This window comes from Humulus lupulus, chromosome 3 (genome assembly GCF_963169125.1).
Source record: "Humulus lupulus chromosome 3, drHumLupu1.1, whole genome shotgun sequence".
In the NCBI taxonomy this organism is placed as follows: domain Eukaryota; kingdom Viridiplantae; phylum Streptophyta; class Magnoliopsida; order Rosales; family Cannabaceae; genus Humulus; species Humulus lupulus.
This window is the reverse complement of record NC_084795.1, coordinates 25,674,862-25,699,924: the sequence shown is the minus strand read 5'-3', so window position 1 is coordinate 25,699,924 and position 25,063 is coordinate 25,674,862. Positions and strand designations below refer to the sequence as shown.

General features: G+C 34.8%; 1 protein-coding gene across 3 annotated transcripts; it reads right to left on the bottom strand.

Annotated features, from left to right (window-relative positions):
• Positions 1–5,816: 5,816 nt before the first annotated feature.
• LOC133822362 (mannosyl-oligosaccharide glucosidase GCS1) lies at positions 5,817–23,510 on the bottom strand. Of its 3 annotated transcripts, none has more exons than XM_062254664.1 (22): positions 23,080–23,510; positions 22,918–22,991; positions 22,569–22,820; positions 22,095–22,269; positions 21,654–21,740; positions 21,461–21,529; positions 21,245–21,341; positions 20,687–20,769; positions 10,833–10,940; positions 9,534–9,655; positions 9,316–9,423; positions 9,149–9,222; positions 8,659–8,784; positions 8,327–8,394; positions 7,768–7,914; positions 7,640–7,690; positions 7,398–7,454; positions 6,875–7,024; positions 6,668–6,759; positions 6,460–6,569; positions 6,320–6,383; positions 5,817–6,212 (listed from the first exon to the last, which is right to left on the bottom strand). In XM_062254664.1, exons 1-22 carry the CDS (start codon positions 23,380–23,382, stop codon positions 6,068–6,070), a joined length of 2,562 nt encoding a protein of 853 aa, XP_062110648.1. In that variant the 5' UTR covers positions 23,383–23,510; the 3' UTR covers positions 5,817–6,067. The 3 variants fall into 3 exon arrangements, with proteins under 3 accessions (XP_062110648.1, XP_062110649.1, XP_062110650.1); XM_062254665.1 differs by having other exon boundaries at positions 6,320–6,380; XM_062254666.1 differs by having other exon boundaries at positions 22,918–23,002; positions 23,080–23,246.
• Positions 23,511–25,063: the final 1,553 nt, after the last annotated feature.

Below are 25,063 nucleotides of genomic sequence, written 5' to 3'. Positions count from 1 at the left end.
GCTATCTTGAAATTTGGAGGATGGTTTGGTATGTCCTCAAATAACTGTTTCTCCTTCGGGTAGCTCGATAAATAATAGAAGTTGTCTCCTCCGCGAGCTCGAGAAGGGTTGCTCTTGAGGCAAAAGAGATACAATATCTCTTGTGCTGAAGGCCCGTCCCATTTCATCTCGTGGTATAGCGACCTAAGGGCTGACAAGACCCTGGAAGAATTGGTCTGAGTTGGAAGAGGACGAGACCAACGTAATCCAAAAAAATCTTGAAGTAAGTCTTCAAGGGTAGCATCACGACTCCAAGCGGCGAGTTTGACTTTACGGCCAGGATTGCCATCTCCCGAGGCAAAGCAGCTCCTTTCATTTGAGGTCGCAGGGCGGCATATCAGTGTACCAGAAAGTTTGAGGCCATGGTAGGCTAACAGTTCTAATAGATGGGCGGTGGAAGTGACTAAGCTCTATTAGTGCTCAGCTTCGAAAAAATCCTCCTTCGAGGTGGGGACTGAGAGAATTTGGGAGGTGGATGGATGGGTCGAAGAGTCCTCCATTAGGATAAATGACAGTGCACCGGGTGGAAAGGCGACGGTGAAGAGTCCTCTATTAGGATAAATGACAGTGCACCGGGTGGAAAGGTGATGGTGACTTTAAACTTGGGATCTAAGGGAATAGGTCTGATCTTGGGGTCTAGATCAGGATAAGCCACCACTCGAAGTCTCTTCCTCTTTCTCTCTTCGACCTCGTCTATCTGACGTCAAAAATTGTCTCACGTGTCTTCTTGCTCACACCTCTCTTTGTGCTCACGGATCAATTGCTAATTTTGAGTGAAATGCGATTCAGGAATGGGAGTTGATGGGTGATAAAGGATAGCGAACTCGAGCCCCACCGATTCTCAAAGTACTGCAACATCTAACAAGGAAGAAAAAGGTGAGGGCCCATCATATAGAAAATCATAAGGAGATTATAATTTTGATAACTCGAGCTCGAAAGCTCGAGATAACAAGATTTCCTCAATCGAGACTAAAGGCTCGAAAGGGCGAGATTAACTCGAATGTCATTCCCGAACTATTGTAAAGTTCGGGCATCGAGGGTGCACCCACGTGAGAGTGGGGAGGTTATTACCAGTTTAGAAGAATCCCAGATTTCCAGGGAAAAAAGTTTGCAGTTACCCGAAAAGGTGAAGTTTTTGGGATTCGTGCATTTAAACCCTAAACCAAAACCCTATTTCTTAAGCTACATGGAACCCATGATCTAAACATCCCATTACCTAAAAAAACTCCATTTTTATATGTTTCTACCATAAAAATTTTTGTCTAAATTGTGATTCTAATCACACCAAATCTATTCGGATCAAAAACTTGCCTAGTGCAAAAGTAAAGCCTTAAAAAACTGGTAAAAACCAGAAAAGATTTTCTCACGAACAGATGAAACACACGTAAAAAGAAAAGTAAGAGAATCAAGAGTAGAAACTTACACAAAGTTGTTCGTGGATATGAGGAAATCGTCGACTAAAGGAGCAGTTTCAAGAATGATTTCACAAAACCAAAGGAGGAAAGGGTACTCTGTCTTTTGGGCTTAGAGAACATGCAAAGATAACCATGATTTTTTCCTCTTTTTTTTTTGGTTTCTCTCTAGTTCGTGCTTTCTGAGGAGTAAAAATGAGTGTGATGAAGATGAAGAGGGTATATATATGCACCTCAATGGGGATGTCAAGGGTCGAAATGATCGGGGCCCTTAATTTGAGTTAAATGAGGATCTGAAGGATCACATTTAATGTATACACTGGCGGCAAAAAGGTCCTAGGAAAGGACATATGCAGAAATAGGGAGAACTTGAGTACTCTTTGTGTGAGATCCCCAAGTGACGTGTGTCCATACTCGAGTGTGGTAGGTGGCACGTTTTTCGAAAGGTGAAGTTCAAAAGTTTCCTTCTTATAGGATTCGAACCAACACTTTTGAGGGGGCAAAATGTTACACCCAAATTTCGAAATCGTCATAAATGAGCCTCGAAATGTAGGCTCATAAAGTGTAAGCTTGAAAATGGCAAGTAAGGGCTCAACACTTGTATAAATGTGCATGATTCATGACTCATTCCTATTGGTGTTCGAGCACAAGTTCAGAAGGTTTGAGCTTAAGCATCAAGCTCGAAAGGATAGATTTTCTCCGATGCGTATGAGTGCAATTCGATCCTTCGTTGCAAGCTCGAAGAGATTGGTCTCCGAAGGTTAAGCTCAATAAAATCACTGGATAAGGATGAGGCTGACCAGAATAACAAGCTCGAAGTGTTGGCCGATCTCAAAAGCGTGTATACCTTGCGTTCGAGGTCAGTAACGCAGTTTGAACACGGTTGCTGTTAAGAAATCTCTATTCCTTAGGGATTTGTTATATAACTGATGTTAAATCCCAAATATCATGGGATATTATACAAGTAATGCATTTAATTATATTTATTTCAAATTTGAATTGTAACTTCCCGAAATGAAGGGAAGATATGTTGTTAACGAGTCTATAAATAGACTGGAGAATTTCATTTGTAGATACGCACAATTTGATACTGAGAACACTCTGCTAATTGCTTTGTAAAAGTTTTAAGAGAATCAATAATATTGACTCGTGGACTAGGCAGATTTTAACTGTTGAACCACGTAAAATTCTCATTGTTCTTCTTTATTTTCTTAATTTATTGTTTAGTGCTCTTCATATTTAAGTTGACGAAAAACGGCGTCAACAACTACGATAACTTTTAATAAACTTTTTTATTCACTCATGTAATTTATATGTGTTATTATTAAAATATTTATACGTTACCTTCAGGTCTATTTTAGAAACTAATTAGTTATCATATAATATAAAAAGTTACTCCTATAATTTTAAGTTATCATGAATAGCTTATTAGAGAATGATATTATTTAGTATATTGCATAGTTACTTTTAAAAGCTACATTTTCGTTGTTTTAAAATCATTTAAGATACCAATTGATTACCTTTTGATATATGACTAAATTTTTTAGTATGCCACAAATTTAAAGCAACCAACAAACTTAGTGAGTTACCAAAAAGAGTTTTTTTATGTTCTATTTAAAAGTTACCAAACAATATCCTAAAGAATCTATTTTAAAAAAGTTACTTGAAATGTTTATAAAATAGCTTTAAAGTTGTTTAGAATACCATATGGTATCTTTTAAATGTAAAATAAGAATACAAGTTTTGGTATATTAAATTTTGTTTAAGTTTACAGTTTAGTTACTTTTTTTGTTAAAATAATATGAAAAAGAAACATTTTATTCTGGTCATCTTCTCTAATGACGGCGGAAAAATATATGCTTCCCACATATCAAAATAATCACATTGAAGACTATGTCACAATGGTACCACTCTTGATCCCAACCAACTAGCGGTGTGGCCAGAAAAAAATTTTGAAGTTAAAAAGAAGAAAGAAAGAAGGAAGTAAGGGTGAAAAAAACCAAAAAAATGTTCCTGTAAAAAAAACCAAAAAAACTGACAAAAACAGCACTTGAAAAATGGAATTAATGAAAATTAAATTAAGGACGTGTAAATTTTTCATTATTTAAATCCCTAACCTTTTTTTTTAATTTTAGGCAAGGCGTAAATCTGAGGTTCATAATGTTATTTTCACGTGTTTGATGTTATCTCAATGATCTTATGGGTGGTGTTTATTTCTGAGGTCTATTGTGTCTTGTTGATGGGGCCAATTATATTTCAAGTCAATGCTGATGGCTTAAGTTGGAAAAATTACACATAGCACTGTAAATTTCAAAAAAAATTGAAAAATACGAAATTTTACAAAAATTACAAAAATACAGATAACAATTTATTGCGGTTCTATTACAATTTTCTATTTAGTCTGTAAATGTTGTTTACAAAATTGTAACATATAGTTACAAACGTGTAAATTTTAATTACAAATTTATAAACTTTGGTTATATAAAGTGTATTGTTACAAATTTATAAACTTTGTTTAAAAAAAAAATCTATATTTATGATTATCCCACTTCATATTTTTATAAATTTCGTATTTTTAGTATTTTTTTTAAATCTTAATTATTTTTGTGAATTTCCCTATAAGTTTATCCAAGTTACATAAAAATTGGGGCTAATGGGCATTTGAATTAATTTAAAATCCATGTTGTGTTATTTCTATGGGCCTATTCAAAAAATTGAGTCCGAAATAAGAACTAAAAGAAACCCAATATTTTAGTTTGGGCCAGAGCGTATAATTAGGCCCACTGTGTTATTTCGCTGGACCAATAAAACAGTTGACCACTTTTGGAATTTTTAAAAAATATAGGTTTTATGATATCCAGATAATTATACTTTTTTTTTAATTTATATGGAAATATATATTAAAAAAAATTAAATTATGAAAACTATAATTGGTAGCTAACTAAAATATAAAAATGTCATATTTTTAATATAGTTATATTTTCTTTGATTTTGAAGGTAATTTTATTTTATATTTTCAATTTTTTACTTTTTTATTTATTTTTTAATTATTTTTCAGTTATTTTTTTTTTACTTATTTTTCTTCTATTTTTTTATTTTTTTATTTTTTCCTTAGTCATTTTTTCTTTATTTCCATTAGTCTTCTTTTTCTTATTATTCATTTATCTATTTTTTTTTATTTAATTTGTATTATTTTGTTTTTTTTTTCATATTTTTTCAGTTTTCTTTCCTCTTTTTTTCATTTTCTTCCAACTATTTTTTCTTTATTTTTGTATTTATTATTTTCTCATTCTATTTTTTTTTTCTTTTTTCACACATGAAGTTTTTTTCTTCTACCAATTTTTTCATTCATATTTTTTTTCTTTTAATTTTTCCATTATTTTTCTTCTTCTTTTCATTTTTATTCATTCATCTGTTTTTTTCTTTCATTATTATCAAATTGATTTTTTCAGCATTTTTTTTTACTCTATCCTTATAGGAACACCAAAAGTTGAAAGGAAAACTAATAAAAATATGAAAACATAAATAGGTAACCAGTTATCCTGATGAGAACATTCAAATATACAAAAACAAAATTATATGAAGAAGATGAGAAAGAAAGGAAAGTTAGTGGATCTAATTTTTTTTTTTCTATCTTCATATCTATAGTAATTGGTTACTTTCCAGTTCTTTGTGTATATATTTCGAGAGATAATTGGTTACCTTCACGTTATATTTCTGAATTCTCTATGGTAATAGTTAGCTATGTTACTAAAATCATAGTTACTTCTTCATTTTTTTAATAAAGTGTTCATCTTTTTCCTTCAAATTCTCTTTTCATATTTAATGAGTAACTAACCCCTCTTATGGTAACTGATTACCTTTCTCATGACAGAAAGTTACTCCTCTCAAAATAAATGGTTACCCCTCCTGGTACATGCTATTTAACATAACTCTAGCATTTTTTTCCATATCTGTCAAAGATCACTCAAGTAACTAGTTACCTTACCTAGGATTTGAAAAATGAAACATACAATCTAAAAATATATATATTTATAATAAATAAAAAAATAATTTTAAACACAATTCACATTAAAAAAAATTACAAAACAACCAAAGAAAAATTTAATATAAAATTAAAAATATAAAAAAACAAATAAGCTAAAAAAATAATAATTAAATTACAAACATATCCTTCCAAATTAATAAAACTTGATTAAGAAAAACTATAGCATAAACTAACTTTTATATAAAAATATAAATAAAATAAACACGTAAAAGTGAAAATTCTTAAAAAAAAAAATGCCATAAACTTTTTTTTTTTTTTTTTAAATCCATGATTTTGCATACTTTCAAAAAACTCATATAAAATGTAATTTCCAAATATTTTGGTCGGCACAATAGAACTTTTTCTTTAATTGGGACTATGGAGTATAAGGCGAGTATCGATATAAACCCCGTTAATCTAACCTTCCCTATCTAGATTTCTTTAATACATTATTTGACGATTGTATCGAGTCTTTTTACAACTGGCCTCCGCGCATAATTTAAGTAATTAAAAAAAAAAAGAACTATCTAGTTTTACTCACCAAACTCAATAAGAGAACTAGATGGGGGGCATTATTGAATTTATATATCTAAGTCCCGGCATAATCTTCGGCCATAATCAATAGTACGAGAGATGTCCACCCAGTAAAAAGGCGAGCACCTTTTCCCTTACCGTTCTTCTGATCGTACTGTTCCCATAAAAAGCCAGTTCGGTGATAATTGTGAACGACATTTCTGCATCAAGTTTTGGCATATTATACAATAAAGTTTTCTTAATAAACCCGATAGCCTAAGCAATTTACAGCCAGAATATAGTTGGAAGATATGTGAATAGTAAGTACCTAACCAAATTGCTCCTCAAATCATCATAGATGGTTCTCGCTCTGTCTTTAAATGGTCCATCTTCTGCAGCAAAATAAAAATCAAATAAAAGCAGTAAAACAAGGAATATATTTAGGAAAGGATTGTCATGGTAAAATACCTTTAGAGTAATGGTTAAGCGCAGATAGAATCATGTAATTCATATTCATCCAAATTGGACCCCTCCAATACGGAGGGTCATGCTCTGTGTTTCGTTTCATGTACATGGAGCTGTAAAGAAGATTATATTACTTAGTACTATGGAAAGAATAAACAATCAGGGGCCAGTTTTGGAATTTAGCAACGTAGAAGACTGGTCTGATACTTACCTTGATCTGGCAAGAGAACGAATTCCAAAATCGGTCCATAAGGTGCTCCTGTTTGATATAAGGTCCAGCTGCTTTCCCAAAATCCATGATTCCTATATTAAGAAAAAAATTACGAAAAATAAAGACTAAGAGAGAGATCTTAGTATATTTCTGCTGCAATATCAATTAAAATGACGTTATCTTTTGATGAGAACATGTGCAACTCACTGGTGGAATGATCTTCCTCATGAATGGGAAAAGGCTCACATAGCCAACATGAGGGACCAGTCTCAACTTGGGGTTTTCTAAAACTTCACGAACAAGCTCTCGACTTGCATAGTTGTTTCCATTCATGATTTCTTTCCAGCTTAAACGAACCTTGCATAACCAAACCAACCTCAAAAGTCAGTAGATAAATTTGGTAAAGCAAAGAACAAAGGCTATTTACCTGACATTACAACACTAAGTATAACTATATCCACCAATTATCACGAGACAAGAGATGCTTGCATGTAAGAGTAACCACTCATCATTCCCTAGCACCAATTACAAATTTATAATGGGACAGAAGAAGCTAGCATGTGACACTGAGAAGCTAAAATTGAAGTAAAAGCAATCATGATTTCCTTACAAGCATAGAATACAGAGAAAGACGGAGAATATAGAGGACCCAATAACTAGATTTCATGTTTACAAATACATAAATGGAAAGAAAGGCTAGGGATGAGAAAAATGTTATTACATAGCATACCTTTTCGGTATGGTAACCAAAATCAAAATATGCACCGTGTGCATCATCGAAGTGCATCTGTACATCAAGAACAAGTGAGATGAAAAAACAGCTATAATAAATTAAGAGCACAATTCTAGGTATACAAATAGAAACATTAAATGCAAGCCTTAAAATACCATCACAACATTTATTTTAGAGTGAAAAAGGGTTAAAAAAAATAGAATTGCCAAAAATTGAGAGAATAATAAATCAGGACAAACCTCATTCAGAATTTTAAAATCTGAAAGTAGCTTGGCTGTGTTACCGTACTCCTGCACCATTTTAATATAAAATATTAATCTGGCATTACACACTAGTATTTGATACATCAAAATGTTCACCATCATACCTTTCCAAATTCATTTTTCTCAAAAAGCTCCGTAATAGAATGCAAACAATCTGCTGCAAGAAGCATCCAGCATCTAAGATCCAAATGACGTTCATCCTCAGTTGGGTGTGAAGCTCGTGGGTAATCATCCAAACCAGAAGAAAGTGTCTGGGGGAACCCAAAAAATCAAATTAAATTGTTATCTTCGAAAAGAAAACAGTCATCAAAATAATAGTAATGAGCTTATTAATCAAAACAAGAAATGTCACAAGGATCTTGGTTGATTAAAGACAATAACACATATTAATCAAGACACACAACTGGACAAAGTCTAACACTCCAAAATGGATTGAATCATAGACTAGGAAGGGATTAATTCTAATACCCAATCTCATGTTGAATATGTGTTCCAATGATATTAGTTAAGTGGAACAGGAGTCAGGAAACATGGAAAATAATAGAGAACACTAGATATCTTAAAAGACAGGCTTTACCTGTAATGCCTAATGACCCTAGCATATGATGCCCACCTAGACAAACCCAAACAATATCAAATGTAGTAAGATAGAAGTCAAACAACCTTTGGATTTAATTCCCGCCTTGTCATATTGTCTCTTCCATGCCAATAGTAGCTGCTCACTTCCTTCCCTGTTTTTCAAAAGGAATAAAATTTCAAACCAATCAAATGATTAAGAATAAAAAAAAGGACTTGCCGCATACAACATGCAAGACTTCAGTGGAAAAACCAAAACATGCTTCTCTACGACTCTGCATTATGATGATAGATATGTCCTTTCTAATGTACATAAATTCTTGATTAAACAGAAAAATGCCAGATAGGCACCCCACTTTCAATTAAAATAAAGAAAGAAAATAAAATGCAATGAAGCAGCAGGCAGTCAAAAAGGGTACCTGACTGGGATGTATTGAACCATTGAAACCATGCTTCGAGGCGAACAAAAGCCCGCTCCAAGAATGAAATTATCTCATTGCGTTCAACAGAATTAAATTTGTTTTCCTTCAAACCATGAATCATATCTGAAATTTCAAACCACATTAGATTATCCGTGCATCAAGACACCAATTTATAAAAAAAATTTAAAAAAAAAGAAAGTGACATGTTCTTGAGAAATATAAAGATAATATATATATATATATATTTATATAAAGATACATTGCTGAACAAATATCAGCAACAAATGAAAATTTAAAGAAAAAGGTTGCGCAATACATAACAAGATGTGTGATTACCAAAATCTAATATCGTGGAGTTGCTAAAGATTCAACTCAACATAAGCATTACCATCAACAAACTTGTAAATTTTCAGTGAAAAAAATGAGCTACAAGTAGACTCGTTGAGAAGATTATTCGTTTAGCCCCTGGGGGAAGAGAGGAGATTACCATGTAACACAAGAAATAAAGTTGGTGGATTTCCATTTGTTGGGTACTGAATGACAAATTCCTCAGGGACCTTACTGCAATATCCCATAAGATAATACGCAAGTTTTAGAACTAATCTTTTATGTTAACACGCTGATTTAGAGGACATAACTGATGAACTATATTACCTTAGAGCTTCAGCACCTAAAATTTGCTCACGTGGAATCCACCCATCAATATTCATTAGATCTAACCAATGTCCAACAATATCCATGGAAATATGAATATCCCATCGCCTGCTCAATGTGGAAATTTTATAAATAACACAATCCCCAAAATGGAAATAAAAGCATAAGCAATTGACATCTTATGTTAATATTATATATATAGACATAAATCAACACACCATATCAATAACTGATGAAAGCCCTCATCCCACAAGAATCCCCGAGGAAAGAAAGGTCGACTTGGAACAGCTGTGTAAAGCTCAGCTGGCCAATACGAAATAAAATTATCAAGAGTGCCCACCTGAGAAAAAAAATTGCATACTGTATAAATTTGTCAGAGTTATGAAAGCTGATCACAACTGCAGAAGAATTAAAGTTTCATGCAGAGAGATGGTCCAAAAAATTTATAACTAAAATCAGATATGACCAGTGGTTTTCATGTACTGTTAATCAGTCAAACTGATGCAAATACATATGGATAAAAAGGATTTATATTATGATTCAAGTACTTTGGATATTTTTTAGATTTTATCTTATTTTGAGTTATTAGAATTTAAAGTATATTTTAGTTTCCTAGTTGAAGCAGGCCAATGTTATTTGTCTATCCACTAGGTCTGGTTATGTTATTTACACCAACTATAATAAATAAATAAATAAATACATTCTCTATATTGTTATCTTTCTCGTAGAATTCTCCATTGATTCTATTATTCTATTATATTCTCTCTTCTTGGCTCTAAATTCTCTCTCTTCCCTAAATCACTTCTTTTTCTTCTTCTTTCTTTAATTTCCTCTATTTTGTTCTGCATCAATAACCGCCAATGCCATTGGTAGACTTTTTTTTTTTTTTTGAAATAGGCCTCACTATGCTAAAACATTTGGAGTTATTACTTATGAAACTAGCAGAATTATTAAGACTTTCCGACTCTACTTATCCCCCCACCTTTCACTTAAAAAATTTTGTGTTACCATGATTCTTATTATATATTTCTGTTTCTGTTAAAGTTTTCTCAAAGCTGAAAAGCATAAATAGTCACTTGGCTCTAACTTCTCTATCTCTTCCCTAAATCACTTCTTTTTCCTCTTCTTTCTTCAATTTCCTCTATTTTTTTCTACATCAATAACCGCCAATGCCATGGGTAGACCTTTTTTTTTTTGAAATAGGCCTCACTATGCTAAAACATTTGGAGTTATTACTTATGAAACTAGCAGAATTATTAAGACTTTCCGACTCTACTTATCCCCCTACCTTTTCACTTAAAAATTTTCGCGTTACCATGATTCTTTTTATATATTTCTGTTTCTGTTAAAGTTTTCCCAAAGCTGAAACGCATAAATAGTCACTTGGTTAGCAAGGGAACAACTAGTTATCTTTGGACAGTCATATAACTAGTTGTCTTCCGCTTCACAAATCTTTATACATAGTACAATATGAAATAAAAAATGGACAGGGTTTAGAATAAATTCAGACAACTTACATTCGAATCTCTAGGAAATGAAATTTTTGACTGGCCATAAAAGTAGCCAATGCCACCCAACATGTTTCCAAGAGCAAACTTGCCAGCAACAACAGAATCTACGTCAACCTGAAAAAAGTGACAACATGATTTTAGAGAGAAATATCTTTATGCTTTAAACATCTAGAAAGCAGCTTTCATCATTATAAATATACAACGCTAGCAATTTTACCATCCACATCACGCACTTCCAGAATTCTTTTATTATAGCTATCTAGGTGCATAAAAATGCAAATTCAAGGACAATCAAGATGAACTCTCAGCTTTAACGAGAATATTTCTTTTCAAATTAGGAATTTGGAAACAAAAAGAAAACATCTAGAAAGTGTTAGACCCTTGGTTAGGTATACTTATTTTAGAAAGAAAGGAAAGGGTGAGTTTGTTAATTAGAAGGGAGTATTCAAAACATGCCTAGCTGTATCTAATTAACTAGGATATAAATAGGGTAGACTAAGTAACCATTATATGAATGTTTTGTTTTTGGAAGAGTTCAACTCTTTGGGAGAGACCAAGCCTCTCGAAAGCTTGGAAACCTATTGCATACTTTTGTGTTTTACTATAATAAAGAATTTCAGCATTTTTTATCACAAAATAAGCTTTGATAGTGAACCAATTCCTATCAAATTGGTACTAGAGCCAAAGTTTCACTATGACGAAACAAGCCTAGGAAAGAATGGATGCATTGGAAGAAGGATTTGCAAACTTTCAAATCAAATTGAGTGCAGAGATGAATGACCTAAAGGAGACTATCAAGAAAGAGATTAGAGGCGAAATCTAGGAAGAATTGCAGCAGGTTGCATTTGTCTTTCAGCAATTCTAAGCACAATTGAAGCAGTTTTTCAGTCTCAAGAGAAAACCACCAAAAGCAAACAATAATCCACCAAGAACATAAAATCATCTTTGGATGGGAAGACAAAGGAGGCAATTGTTCTTAGTCCAATCATGGAAGCCTCGACTAATCCTGCAAATTTCAATTTCCCTTCCCACAACAAAGCTGAATTTCGACTAAGAAAACATGAAATGCCAACCTTTGATGAAAACTAACCCGAATGGCTTGATCCTTAAGGTTGAGAAGTACTTTACCTTCAACCAATTTACCAATAAAGAGAAGATAAAAGCAACTGTAATTAGATTGGAAGAAGAGGCACTTGTGCTATCAGTGAATTATAAAAATTAAAAAGACAAAAAAAGGCTATTTGTCCTATGGAAGAGTTCAACATCTTGTTATTAAAGCAATTTAGGCCGATTCAAGAAGGCACTCTTGAGCTGCAATTTCTCACACTTTGGAAAGAGGGTACATGATTATTGCAACAAGTTAATTGAGTTGTTAGCCTCTCTTAGCTCAATTTCAGATGGGGTTTCTTTGTTCAAATTTTTCAATGGCTTATCTTCGAATATTCAAAACAAGGTTAGGATGTGGAAATCACAAGCCAATGAATGCACCATGGAACTTGCCCAACAAATTGAAGAGAAGAATCGATGGATTCTTGGGAACAAGGCATTTAAATGGATCAACTGCAGGAGAGCAAAAAAAGGAGACCAGTCATTTGGTACCTTTATTTCCCTAGACTGAGACCACCTGGGGGAGGAACCCAAACTCCAAAACTTTTGGAGAGGTGAAGAAGATGTCTAAAGTTGAAAATGAGAAGAAAATGGGTTATGTTTTCGCTATGTGGAACAAGGAAGCAGATGAAGCCTTTGAAGAACTAAAGTAAGCTATAACGATTCCTTCGAAGAACTAAAGTAAGCTATAACGATGCTTCGGGATACAAACTAGGAGCATTCCTTTGAAAGCAATGCCTAAATGCTTTTCTCAACCACATCCTAGGTTCACAAGCACGACAAAAGTCCATTTAAGGGGTGTTCATTGGGCGATTGGTCGGATTATTGGGGATTTTTACTCGTCCAATGTTGAAGTCAGGTTAGCATGGCCAACCCGTAACCTACCCATTTAAGGGAAAACAGTTTTTAAGCTCATCCAATGAAATGGTCGAGTTAGCGGCCAAACCCGACTTCATCTTGATGTTTTTTATTTTAAAAAAAAAAAAAAAACTATGTTATTTTGCTTGTTTAATTATTTCAAGATATCATAGAGTAACTCAATAACATAATTAAAGGCTTAAAGATTAAAAAAAAACTAAAAGAAGAGAATTTTTTATTTTTTCTAAATTAGTTTAAATATATTATAAAAAAATATTCTAAATTAATTGTTTTAATTAGGAGAAACTATTAATTGAATCAACATTGAACATTTATCCTCAAAATAAATAATTATGTTATTTTGGTTGTTTATTTTTTTAATATAAATTGTGTGTATATATAAAAAATAAAAAAAACATGTTCATTGGGCGGGTCGAGTTACATTAGGCGGGTTGGGACTGATTTCCAAACTACTCCCCAGTGTAATAATTAGGCGGGTTAAAATTTCATCATTTTTTTCTTTTCGTTAGTTTTTTTGGGTTGGTTCGGGCGAGTTATTCAAGTTACAAACTTTGTTTGAATCCTACCATTTATGAAGGAGTTGATGGCTATAATCTTTGCAATTTAGAAATGGAGACCATACACTTGTTAGATCAACGTTTCTTAGTCATAACAAGCCAGCAAAGGTTAGAGACCCTATTGGAACATCAATTGATAGATTCATATTTTCAAAAGTGGATGACCAAGTTGATTGGATATGACTGAAATTTAAGATAAAACAAGGGCAAGCAATAGAATAGCTATCCTCTATCACACATTCAAGAAATTCAAGAACCAATGGAATGTATAACTTTATTTGTTCCTCAATGGCAACATTGGGAACAATTAAAGGCATATTTGGAAGCATATTTATTCATCACTACAGTGAAAGAGGATTTGACCACGAGAACGCAAAACCATGAGGATTTCGCATTTAAAAATGGTTGTTTAACATACATAGGGCAATCGGTGATTCCCAAGACTTCTAAGCTTATTTTTCAATTGACTTCTGAAATTCATTGCTCCCCTATGGGTGGGCATTTGAGAGAGATGAAGACCTATTGAAGAATTAAGGTTGAACTTTATTGGGAAAGCACAAGAAAGAACATAATAAAAAAATTTCAGTTACGCACGCTTTGTCAACATAACAAGTATTCCCGCTAAGTTGTACTTAAATATGAAGGTCTCTAATCCTAAGCGATGATGCGGGGATCTACTCACACTATTGAGAGATTACCTAATAAGATGAATGGAATTAAATGTAGTGGATAAACTAAGCAAATATGCTCAATTGCTATTTTATTGCACTAAAACCCTTTTACCGCAGCCATAGTTGCATCAGTATTTGTTAGGGAATTAGTAAGAATAGATGGAATGCCATACCTCATCATCACGAACCGAGATAGATTTTTTCATGAGTTGGTTTTGAAAAGCGATTTTTAAAATGCAAGGGACCACACGCAATGGAAACATGGCCTACCACCCAAAAACGAAGGGGTAGTAAATATGCATCTCGAAACCTATTCACGACGATTTTCCTAAGAGAAAGAAAGCCAACCAATGGAATTACCTAATAAGATGAATGGAATTAAATGTAGTGGATAAACTAAGCAAATATGCTCAATTGCTCATTTTATTGCACTAAAACCCTTTTACCGCAGCCATAGTTGCATCAGTATTTGTTAGGGAATTAGTAAGAATAGATGGAATGCCATAACTCATCATCACGAACCGAGATAGATTTTTTCATGAGTTGGTTTTGGAAAGCGATTTTTAAAATGCAAGGGACCACACGCAAAGGAAACATGGCCTACCACCCAAAAACGAAGGGGTAGTAAATATGCGTCTCGAAACCTATTCACGACGCTTTTCCTATGAGAAAGAAAGCCAACCAATGGCAGAAATGGTTAAGTTGGGCCTAGCATTGGTATAATACCAATTTTCAACTCAACAATTAAGTGCACCAATTTCCAAGAATTGTACCCACCCACCTACTTTAATCAAATTTGAATGAAGAACCATTCAAGTCTCTGAAGTTGATAAACTACAAGAAGATCGAGATGCCATCCTAGATGACTTAAGCACTACGCCAATAAGAAGCGTCACCATGAATAATATAATTTCGAAGACTTAGTTTTTCAAATGTTAAGGCCACATACCAATAGAAATCACTAGCACGACAATGAAATGGAGAACTTTCAACAAGATACTATGGGACCTTTATAGTGGAACAAAGGATATGAAAAATAGCTCACAACAACAATACACCCTATTTTTCATGTTCCACAGCTTCGACACACAATTAGATAGATCTTGGCTTCACCAAATATTCCCTCACAACTATCAACAGAGCTAGAAATGAAGGTGAAACTGGAAGCACTTTTAGGCCTACAGCCAAAGCAAGGTAATGGATTGGATGAAAAAGATGTCTTGATGTAGTGGAAAAATCTGTCAAAATTGAAGCAACTTGGGAGGATTATTAAACTAGAACCACAATTTCCTAATTCCACCATGAAGAAAAGTGAAACTTTGGCAAGGGGAAATGTTAAACCCTTGATTAGATGTTTTTATTCTAGAAAGAAAGAATTTAAAACATGTCCAGATGAATATAACTAGCTAGGATATAAATAGGCTACCTTAAGGGTTAGATCATTATCTGGTTGCTTCCTTTTTGAAGAGTTTGAGTCATTGGGAAAGACCAAGCCTCTCGAAAGCTTGGAAACCTATTGTGTACTTTTGTGTTCTATGACAGTATTTTAAGCATCAGCATTTTTCATTCAAGAAATAAGTTCTGATAGTGAATAAGTTCCTATCAAAAAGAAGTTTTCGTCATTATAGAAGTATAACTCTAGCAATTTTAGCATCCACATCACATTACAATCTACCATTATCCATGATGCATTAGTTTGTAAAAATAGACAGATTTAGGGTAATATTTTTCTGTTATTTTATTTCTAATACACAGCAGTGTATATAACATGTACAATAATTCTATAAAGAGAAACAAATCAAATAATAAAGATACAATAAATCCCTAAACTAAATCCCTAAAAATATGATACAATAAAATCATAATTATTATACAGCTATACCGTATAATAATAATAATAATAAAATACTGATTTTCCAACACTCCCCTCAAGCTGGACTAAAAATGTTCTCTATAGCCAGCTTGCTAGTCAGAAAATCAAATTGTTTCTTACACAATCCTTTTGTAAAAATATCTGCCACCTGCTCTTTAGTAGAAACATAAGGCATACACACTAGACCGCTCTCAATTTTCTCCTTAATAAAATGCTTATCTACTTCAACATGCAGGATTATGAGCAATTGCAATAGTTGCCTTGTTGTCACAATATAACTTCATAGGAGATGATTGAGATGACTTCAGCTCTTCAAGCAGCCTTTTTATCCAAATAATTTCACAAATTCCATGAGCAACAGCTCTGAATTCAGCTTCAGCACTGCTTCTAGCCACCACACTTTGTTTCTTGCTTCGCCAAGTGACCAAATTACCTCCAACATATGAACAGTAGCCTGATGTAGATCTTCTGTCTTCAGTGCTTCCAGCCCAATCCGCATCAGTATAGGCTTCAATCTCTAGATGCCCTCGAGGTCTGAACAAGAGGCCTTTACCCGGTGTTCCCTTTAGATACCTTAGTATCCTATAGACTGCATCGAAATGCCTTGAACTAGGTGAATGCATGAACTGACTTACCATACTCACAGAGAAAGCTATATCAGGTCGTGTATGAGACAAATAAATTAGTCTCCCAACTAATCTTTGATAAAGCTCCCTGTCCTTCACACTTTTCAAGTCTTCAATAGCATGTAGTTTAACATTAGGTTCACTAGGTGTTTCAGCAGGTCTACAACCCATCATACCTGTCTCATTAAGTAAATCAAGCACATACTTACGCTGACTTACAAAAATACCTTCTTTGGACCTTGCAAATTCCATTCCAAGGAAGTATTTCAAAGGACCCAAGTCTTTAATTTCGAATTCCTCACCAAGTCTTCTTTTTAATCTCTCTTGTTCATCAATGTCATCCCCAGTTATCACAATATCATCTACATACACAATTAGAATAGCCATCTTTCCTTCCTCTGAATGTTTGTAGAACATAGTGTGATCCGCTTGACTTTGAGTGTAACCAAACAACTTCAATACCTTACCAAAGCGTTCAAACCAAGCTCTAGGGGACTGTTTAAGACCATACAGGGATTTCTTCAATTTACACACTTTTCCAACTCCAAAGCTTTTTTCGAAACCTGGTGGGACACTCATATACACTTCCTCTTCAAGGTCTCCATTAAGAAAAGCATTCTTCACGTCTAACTGGTTCAAAGGCCAATTATAATTAACTGCTAAAGATAGTAGAATCCGTATAGAATTAATTTTTGCAACAGGTGCAAACGTCTCTTGATAATTTATTCCATAGGTTTGAGTAAAGCCTTTGGCCACAAGCCTCGCTTTATACCTCTCAATACTTCCATCAGCTTTGGCTTTTATTGTGAACACCCATTTACACCCTACAATCTTCTTGTCCCTCGGTAACATTACAATCTCCCAAGTCCCACTCTTTATCAAAGCATCCATCTCTTCATCCACTGCCAACTTCCATCTCGGTTCATCTAGTGCCTCCTGTATACTTCTAGGCATAACAAGTTCGGAAATATTAGTAATAAATGCTCTATAGTTATCAGATAGGTGATTGTACGAGATGTATTTGGCAATTGGATGCTTTGTACAAGCACAAATTCCTTTTCTAAGAGCAATAGGAAGATCTAGAGTTTCAGATGTAGGGCTTGAAACAGGTTGTGAAGACAAAACATTATTTGGAGACAAAGAAGAACTAGGAATAGAAGGAGGATTACCTGGGGTACTTGAAGAACCATTGTTCGGGGCTTCCGTTTGGTCTTGTGCAGGGATGATTGGATGGTCTCTACTTCTTTCACAAATGTTCTTCCTTGAATAAACCACAGGCTCAAGATTGTTACGATTTTTAATCAATCGTAGCATTTCTGTTTCTGACAAACCAAGGTCAGATTCGGATTCAATAGATGTAGGCTGAGTTTTCTCAAGAGAAACATCAAGAATAGTTTTAGGTAAAGGTTCAACAAGTTCCCAAAAATTTTGTACCGCTGAATTCTCTCCCTGAACAAAATTCTTTGAGAAATAAGGACTATTTTCAACAAAAGAAACATCCATAGTAATATAGATGCGTTTAGAGAAAGGATTAAAACATTTATATCCTTTTTTATTTGGAGGATAGCCTAAGAAAATACATTTTTCAGCTCTAGGATCTAACTTAGAACTAGACCTTTTTGGAAGATGAACATACACAATACTCCCAAAAATCTTCAAAGGTAAATCTGAATTAATTCTAGAAGTAGGAAAGAATTTTTTGAAACATTTCAACGGGGTAGTGTAATGTAAAACTTTAGTAGGCATTCTATTTATCAAATAAGATGCAGCAAGAACAGCGTCCCCCCATAAATATTTTGGAACATTCATATAAAACATCATGGCACGAGCTACTTCTAACAAGTGTTTATTCTTTCTTTCTGCTATTCCATTTTGTTCAGGAGCACCAGGACATGTAGATTGATGCAAAATACCATTTTCTTTTAAAAAATTTCCAAAGATGTGATTAAAGTATCTTGTTCCATTATCAGTTCTTAAAATACTGATTTTTGTTTGAAACTGAATTTCAATCATTTTGTAAAAATCGGTAAAAATTTGTTCAACCTCAGATTTTTCTCTCATTAAATAAACCCAACAAAGACGAGTATGGTCGTCTATAAAAGTAACAAACCATTTTTTTCAAGAATTAGTGGTGACCTTAGAAGGTCCCCAGACATCACTATGAAACAAATAAAACGGTTTTGAAGGATGATAAGAAGATTTAACATAAGATTTACGTTGGCTTTTGGCCAATGAACAACTTTCACATTGAAAAGACAAAGGAATCAACCGTTTAAATAGTGCTGGAAACAAATGTTTTAAATAAGAAAAACTAGGATAGCCTAATCTATAATGCCAAACCATTATTTGATCATAAACAGAAAGAGAACTAATGCTACTAAATCCTTGAGCAATTTTATTTTCAGAATCCTTATCTTCGAAATAATAGAGTCCATTAATCATCCTAGCACTGCCAATCGTCTTCCCCGAACTCTGGTCCTGAAAAACGCAATGGGATTCATAGAAAACCGCACAACAATTAGAATCTCTAGATAATTTGCTGACAGATAAGAGATTGCAAGTAAGTTTAGGAACATGGAGGACAGATTTAAGATTTATCCCCTCAGAAATTTTAATTAAACCTTTTCCTGCAATGGATGAGAAATTACCATCAGCTATTTTAACTTTTTGATCTCCTAAACAAGGTATGTAAGATTCAAAAAATTTAGAAGAATTTGTCATATAGTCTGAAGCTCCAGAATCTATTATCCATGGAGTGGATGATTTTTTATAACAATTTAGTGCATTTATTTCTAATACTTTGTTACCTGCATATGCAATAGAGGCAGTAGGAATACCAGATGAGGACGAGGTAGTGTTCAGCAATGCATGAAGGTGATTCATCTGCTCCTTAGTGAAGGGGCTGGACTCAGCTTCATGTGCAGAAGGGGTTCGACCTGCCTTTTCTCTCTCTGCCTTGCTTTTCCAGTTTGCTGGTTTGCCATGGATTCTCCAACAGTTCTCTCGAGTATGACGAGGTTTATTACAGAAATCACACCAAACACGTGGCTTCTCATTAGTTTTCTGCACGTATGGGGTGTTCCTGTTATATCCTGCTCCCATGGTGGCTAGCGCTGAACTTTCAACAATAGATGTAGTTGTCCTCTTTCCCAACATAACACTCCTTCGACTCTCCTCTCTTCTAACTTCAGCGAATACTTCACCAATTGGAGGTAGTGGCTGCCTTCCAATAATTCTCCCCCTCACCTCATCAAACTCAACATTAAGACCAGCCAGGAACTTATAGATCTGGGTTTTCTCAATCGTTTTCTTGTGGTGTTTGCCATCTTCTGCAGAATTCCACTCATAAGTATCAAAAAGATCTAAGTCTTGCCAGATTCTTTTCAAAGAATTAAAGTACTTTGTCACGCTGTCCTCTCCTTGCTTTATTTCTCCAAGTTTGATATTTATCCCGAAAATCTGAGATTGATTTTCAAGATCAGAATACATCTCAATCACGTTGTCCCATAGCTCCTTTGCTGTGGGATAGCACATATAATTGGAGTTAATCTCTTCTTCCATAGAGTTAACAAGCCAAGCCATCACCATAGAATTTTCAGCATCCCAAGTTTCATAGGTTGAATCAGTTTCTGCTGGAGCCTTCTTTTCACCAGTCAAATACCCCATTTTTCCTCGACCTTTCATATACATCTTCACCGATTGATACCATCTCAGAAAGTTTTCTCCATTCAAGCGAATGGTAGTGATCTGGACAGTGTGAGACTCGGTAGATTTGGTAGAAAGAACGGTGGAACTGGTTTGGATGGGGTTGTTTTTGGTTGTACCTGACTCAGAATCTGACATGGTGTGATTAGGGTTAGGGTGCGATCTTTTTTTTTTTTTTTTTTTCTTATTCTTGCTCTAATACCAAATAGACAGATTTAGGGTAATATTTTTCTGTTATTTTATTTCTAATACACAGCAGTGTATATAACATGTACAATAATTCTATAAAGAGAAACAAATCAAATAATAAAGATACAATAAATCCCTAAAAATATGACACAATAAAATCAGAATTATTATACAGCTATACCGTATAATAATAAAATACTGATTTTCCAACAGTAAATAAAGGTAAAATGGAATATTTCTTTTTATACTATACCTTGTTTTCCATATTAAATTTGTTCTCAAACAATGTGTCAAAATATTCTTGCTTCTCTTTCAGTTGACTGGTGAGTGAGGTACCTTAACATCACAAAATTAGATTAGAAGGAATAAATAAAGCTCTAAATGAAAGGCACTTTTTGGTGGGTACATCAATACCACATATGTACACCAACATATGCTTGGCACACACAAACCAACATATAAATTTTTGAATGATAGTACATCTCTCAATTAGTGTCCCAGAATGCGTGCAGTAAAAGTAAGAGAATGATATAAATATATACATATATATACGAGGGTATGATATGATTTATGAATTTGGAGGGAAAAACAACAACTTTGAAAGCTGAATTAGCTTTAAGAAATGCCTAATTTGAAACAACAACTACACATATATACATATAAGATACATTACAGGGTAATAGACCCTGGACCACTTCCTAATACACAGTACACTCATCCACACCCAACTATTTAAACTAGCCACAACTGACGCACACCATAGATTTCATTTAAAATTTAGAACCTATCAATACATATTTTATGGAAAAACCTGTAAGGCTGCTGATCCGCTTTTCTACTTTGGAACTTGTTGAACCAACTCCCGAAACAAATGCAATATCTATTTTGAATGGAATCCTGGCAGAAACCTGCATAAAATAGATATCCCAGTATAAGAGATGAGACAGTAAAGACCAGATATGAGTATCATGATCCTAAAATAGAAAATGCAGATTGGTTATTTCTCGCTACCTTAGTGACCACATACCTGAAAAACTACAGTATTTGGAGACTCCTCGGAGGTGTCAGGTAGCTCCAGTCGGCCAAACTTTCTAGCCTACGAGCACAAAAATTGGATTTACCAAGATAAAAGTATATTAGGACTAGAGAACTAGAATTTTGTTAAATTACATTAATACTAAATACTAATGAATTTTGCTTTCATATTAAGTAATACGTACTTGTGTTGCAAGATTTTGCTGCACAAGATCAGATAAATTGTGAATATGAGGTGTCCTAAAACCAGAATAATGAACCTCCAAATCATCCTGTATATATGAAAAACATAAAAGGAAAAAGTTAATTTCACAAGATGTTCAGCTAGACATAAAGCGTCGTGATTAAATATTTAGATGATGTGAACTGCAAGAAAGAGTCATAAATAACCTTTCAACATACTAATTTTAAACAATACTTAGTCACCGGAAGAAGGCTACAGTTTGTAAAACTTGAGATTTTTATTTAACTTGAGTTGGAAAAACCTACTCCTAGAGGTTGGACAAACAGGGAGTGTTTCTTTGATTGTGCAAAGCAAGGAGATTTCTCAATTTTTCAAGGTAATACGTCAAGGCAATACATATAGCTATACTGATTTTATAATAGTGTTCTTCGGTTGAAATTACCTGTGATTTCAAATGTAGCTGCCAACTTCCAACATCCGCTCGTGAACCAGAAGTAAGAAGAGAATTATCGCGAGTGCTCAAAGCATCACGACCCAGACTTAAAACACTACCATCTTCATCAGCCAAATAGAAAAAAAGATGTCCACCGCGTCCTGAATCCTCACTCTGCATACCTCTGCAATGTGCCAATGGAACAAGTTAAGATAGCAAGAATAACAAGTTCAAAGATGCAATGCTCCTGTAAAATATATGCAGGGGAGATCAAAAAACTATCAAATGGGAGAGACTTGCCTGAACTCCCAACAGGCACCCAAATACCAAGGTCACTTCCAGCTACATTTAATTTCTATTACAGAAATTTATTAAAAGTCAAACCCAAAAACATCCCTCTCATACGGTCATACCATAGTGAAACTATATGCATTTCATACAGAAGACATCCAGACACGATAGAAACAAGGCCAAAATACTTACTCATCTCTTTGCATGTCAATTCGAACAGCCCAATCTCCTCCATATCCACTTCCCTCTTGCTTCAATTTCAAGAAACTCGTTGTCAATGTCATGTCCTGATCAACAATCAATTGATTCCCAAAGTCGCGTCCATTATGGTGTGTCCAACCATATTTGCTTAAATCATCAGAATCTTGGCACACATGCCGCATGAAATACCCTCCATCCTTAATCCCAATCCACATTAATCCAGCCACCAATGACCGAGGTGTCCTGGTCAGGTGCAAAAGCTAAACACAGTAAAACAACATGAAGTTTTTCATGAAATGTTTGAATCAGAAATGGAAATAGCATCTTCACATAGCAATACCTGGCTCGAATTCCAAGATATACATGAGGACGATATGTTCCCCAATACAAGCTCTCCTTGTGCTCACCTTGAAACTGCCAAATCCCTATAATTTAACCACATCACAAAAACACAAGCGCGCACAAGATAATTCCGGAAATCCATATCTAAGTCAAAAATCACCTGAGGGAGGTCGGTAACTTTCGGAGCAGGGAAGGGAGTGATAACCCTAGGTCTATGAGATTCTTCAGTGTACTTAACGAGATCATATATGAAGAACCATATAACAAAGAACGCAACTACGGTAAATCCTAGCATCACCTTTAGGTCAACATTGAAATATCGAATCGAATCTTGATTTCTACCTCCATCCCTACGGAGTTTAAGATCGGGCCTGGTTTTACGCAATGAAGGCTCGTCGCGATCATCGCCATCGGAGGGAGACTTGATTCTGCTCCGAGCACTTCTTCTACTTCCCCCAGTCATTTGGGGAAAGATTCGCTGATCGTGGCAAGAGAAAGGGAAACTTAATATTGATATCAGTGCGTTCACATGAAAGAACCGTTTTTTTTTTTTCCTTTTTCTGTGACTGAGAATGAGAGTATTTGAAATTGACTCATGAAGACTGACAAGGATATGTGTGATTAATTTTACAATAAAAAAAACTTGAGAAAAATATGACGCTATTTGTCTCTTTTAACGAGAAAATAATTTTTAAAAACAAAGTTAAAATAAATATAAAATTTTGTGAATAATAACAAATTATTTTTAAGTGTTCTAAGTAACATTTTTAATTATTATTAAGGATTTTTTTTTAAATATATTGACGCGGTTCTTCGCCAACAGGTAATTAAGAAAAGAAGAGAGAAGGATTAGTACTAATGTTGAACCGAAGCAGATATATGATCTTAGAGATGAAAGGGTGACTCAAGACACGTTTTTTAAGTGGTTCAAAGGTTAAAATCTTTCTGCTCCACTAGCTAGTATTATTGCTATATACTGGATATTTGATTACAGGGTATTTCTTACAAGAGATAATCCAACCCTTATTAATTCCCACGGTCTCCATATTTATAGGAGAAGGCACCTGGGAAGTGGTAAGAAGGTCATCCCGTGACCTTCTTACCTATCGTATCAACTCTGTGACATTCATGATTAATTCCTAAACCTGACACATAAGTGTGGTCAAATCAATAAGTAAGGAGATAATGGGCCGCACGGCCCAACCCAGTCGTGGGTGTCTGAATACGCACATTCCTGCTGCGTGTCCGAGAAGTCAGGGGCATATCAGACACGTGATGTCTGATATATGCACGTTTACCTTGCGTGTGTTGACTTTACAAAGGGTCATAGCCTCCAGATCCAGCTCGTACCACTAGCTGGATACCTAACTCGACCTTCGGTCTTAAGAGTCGGACTCAGTTCTTAGGCAATCTTGGCGAACCCTTAGGTTACCTCGAGCTAAGGAGGTACGACCTTATGATGGAAGCTCCGGTTTTGGGGATGTCCACGAGATAATCATGATTAGGCCGCAGCTCAGCTCGCTAATCAGCCTGTGGGAAAATCAAGGCGTACATCTGCCCCCCAAGCCTCTGCTCGTGGTATACCACGTCGTATAAGGCCACAGTAGGGGCTTTTAGGCTTCCCCATGAACTCTTCACATTCCACATCTTACGCAGGCGCCTGATACGTGGAACATCGTGGTTGGTGACAGTACGTCTTACGAGAACCACATTTAATGGCCTAGCCTATGCCCAGCCGTCGTTTCGTATTTCGAGTGGAGGGTCTTTGATCCCACATCAGGGCCATCCAACGGCCCTCTATACGTGACCCTTCACGCATATAAAAGGGGTGGCCACCCTACGCATGGGCCACCCTTTCATTTGAAATTTCTCAGAACTTCTTTCCTTCTTTTCTCTTCATCTCAGAAGAAAAAGAAACCCTCTTCTTTGCGACCGCCATTCTCAGTTGTTCAAGAAGCTCAGGCGTAAGGACTCCTTCAAAGCTTTGGAAACAAACACTCCGACGAAGCTCCCACCTAGGCGACACCTTCATCCACCTCCCAGCCAAACACTGTAAGTCTCCTGACCATGCATGTTTTGAAAATATTTTTCACTGTAGCTTAGGTAAATATTTACTGTAGTCACATGCAAGGGTTTACTGGTTT

Excerpts from the sequence above, each read along its gene's own strand:
- LOC133822362 (XM_062254664.1), bottom strand. The coding sequence starts at position 23,382 with ATGACTGGGGGAAGTAGAAGAAGTGCTCGGAGCAGAATCAAGTCTCCC. Across the intron at positions 9,223-9,315 it reads TTAGGTGCTGAAGCTCTAAG|TAAGGTCCCTGAGGAATTTG; the intron begins GTAATATAGTTC and ends GGGATATTGCAG. Across the intron at positions 7,455-7,639 it reads ATTTTAAAATTCTGAATGAG|ATGCACTTCGATGATGCACA; the intron begins GTTTGTCCTGAT and ends CTTGATGTACAG.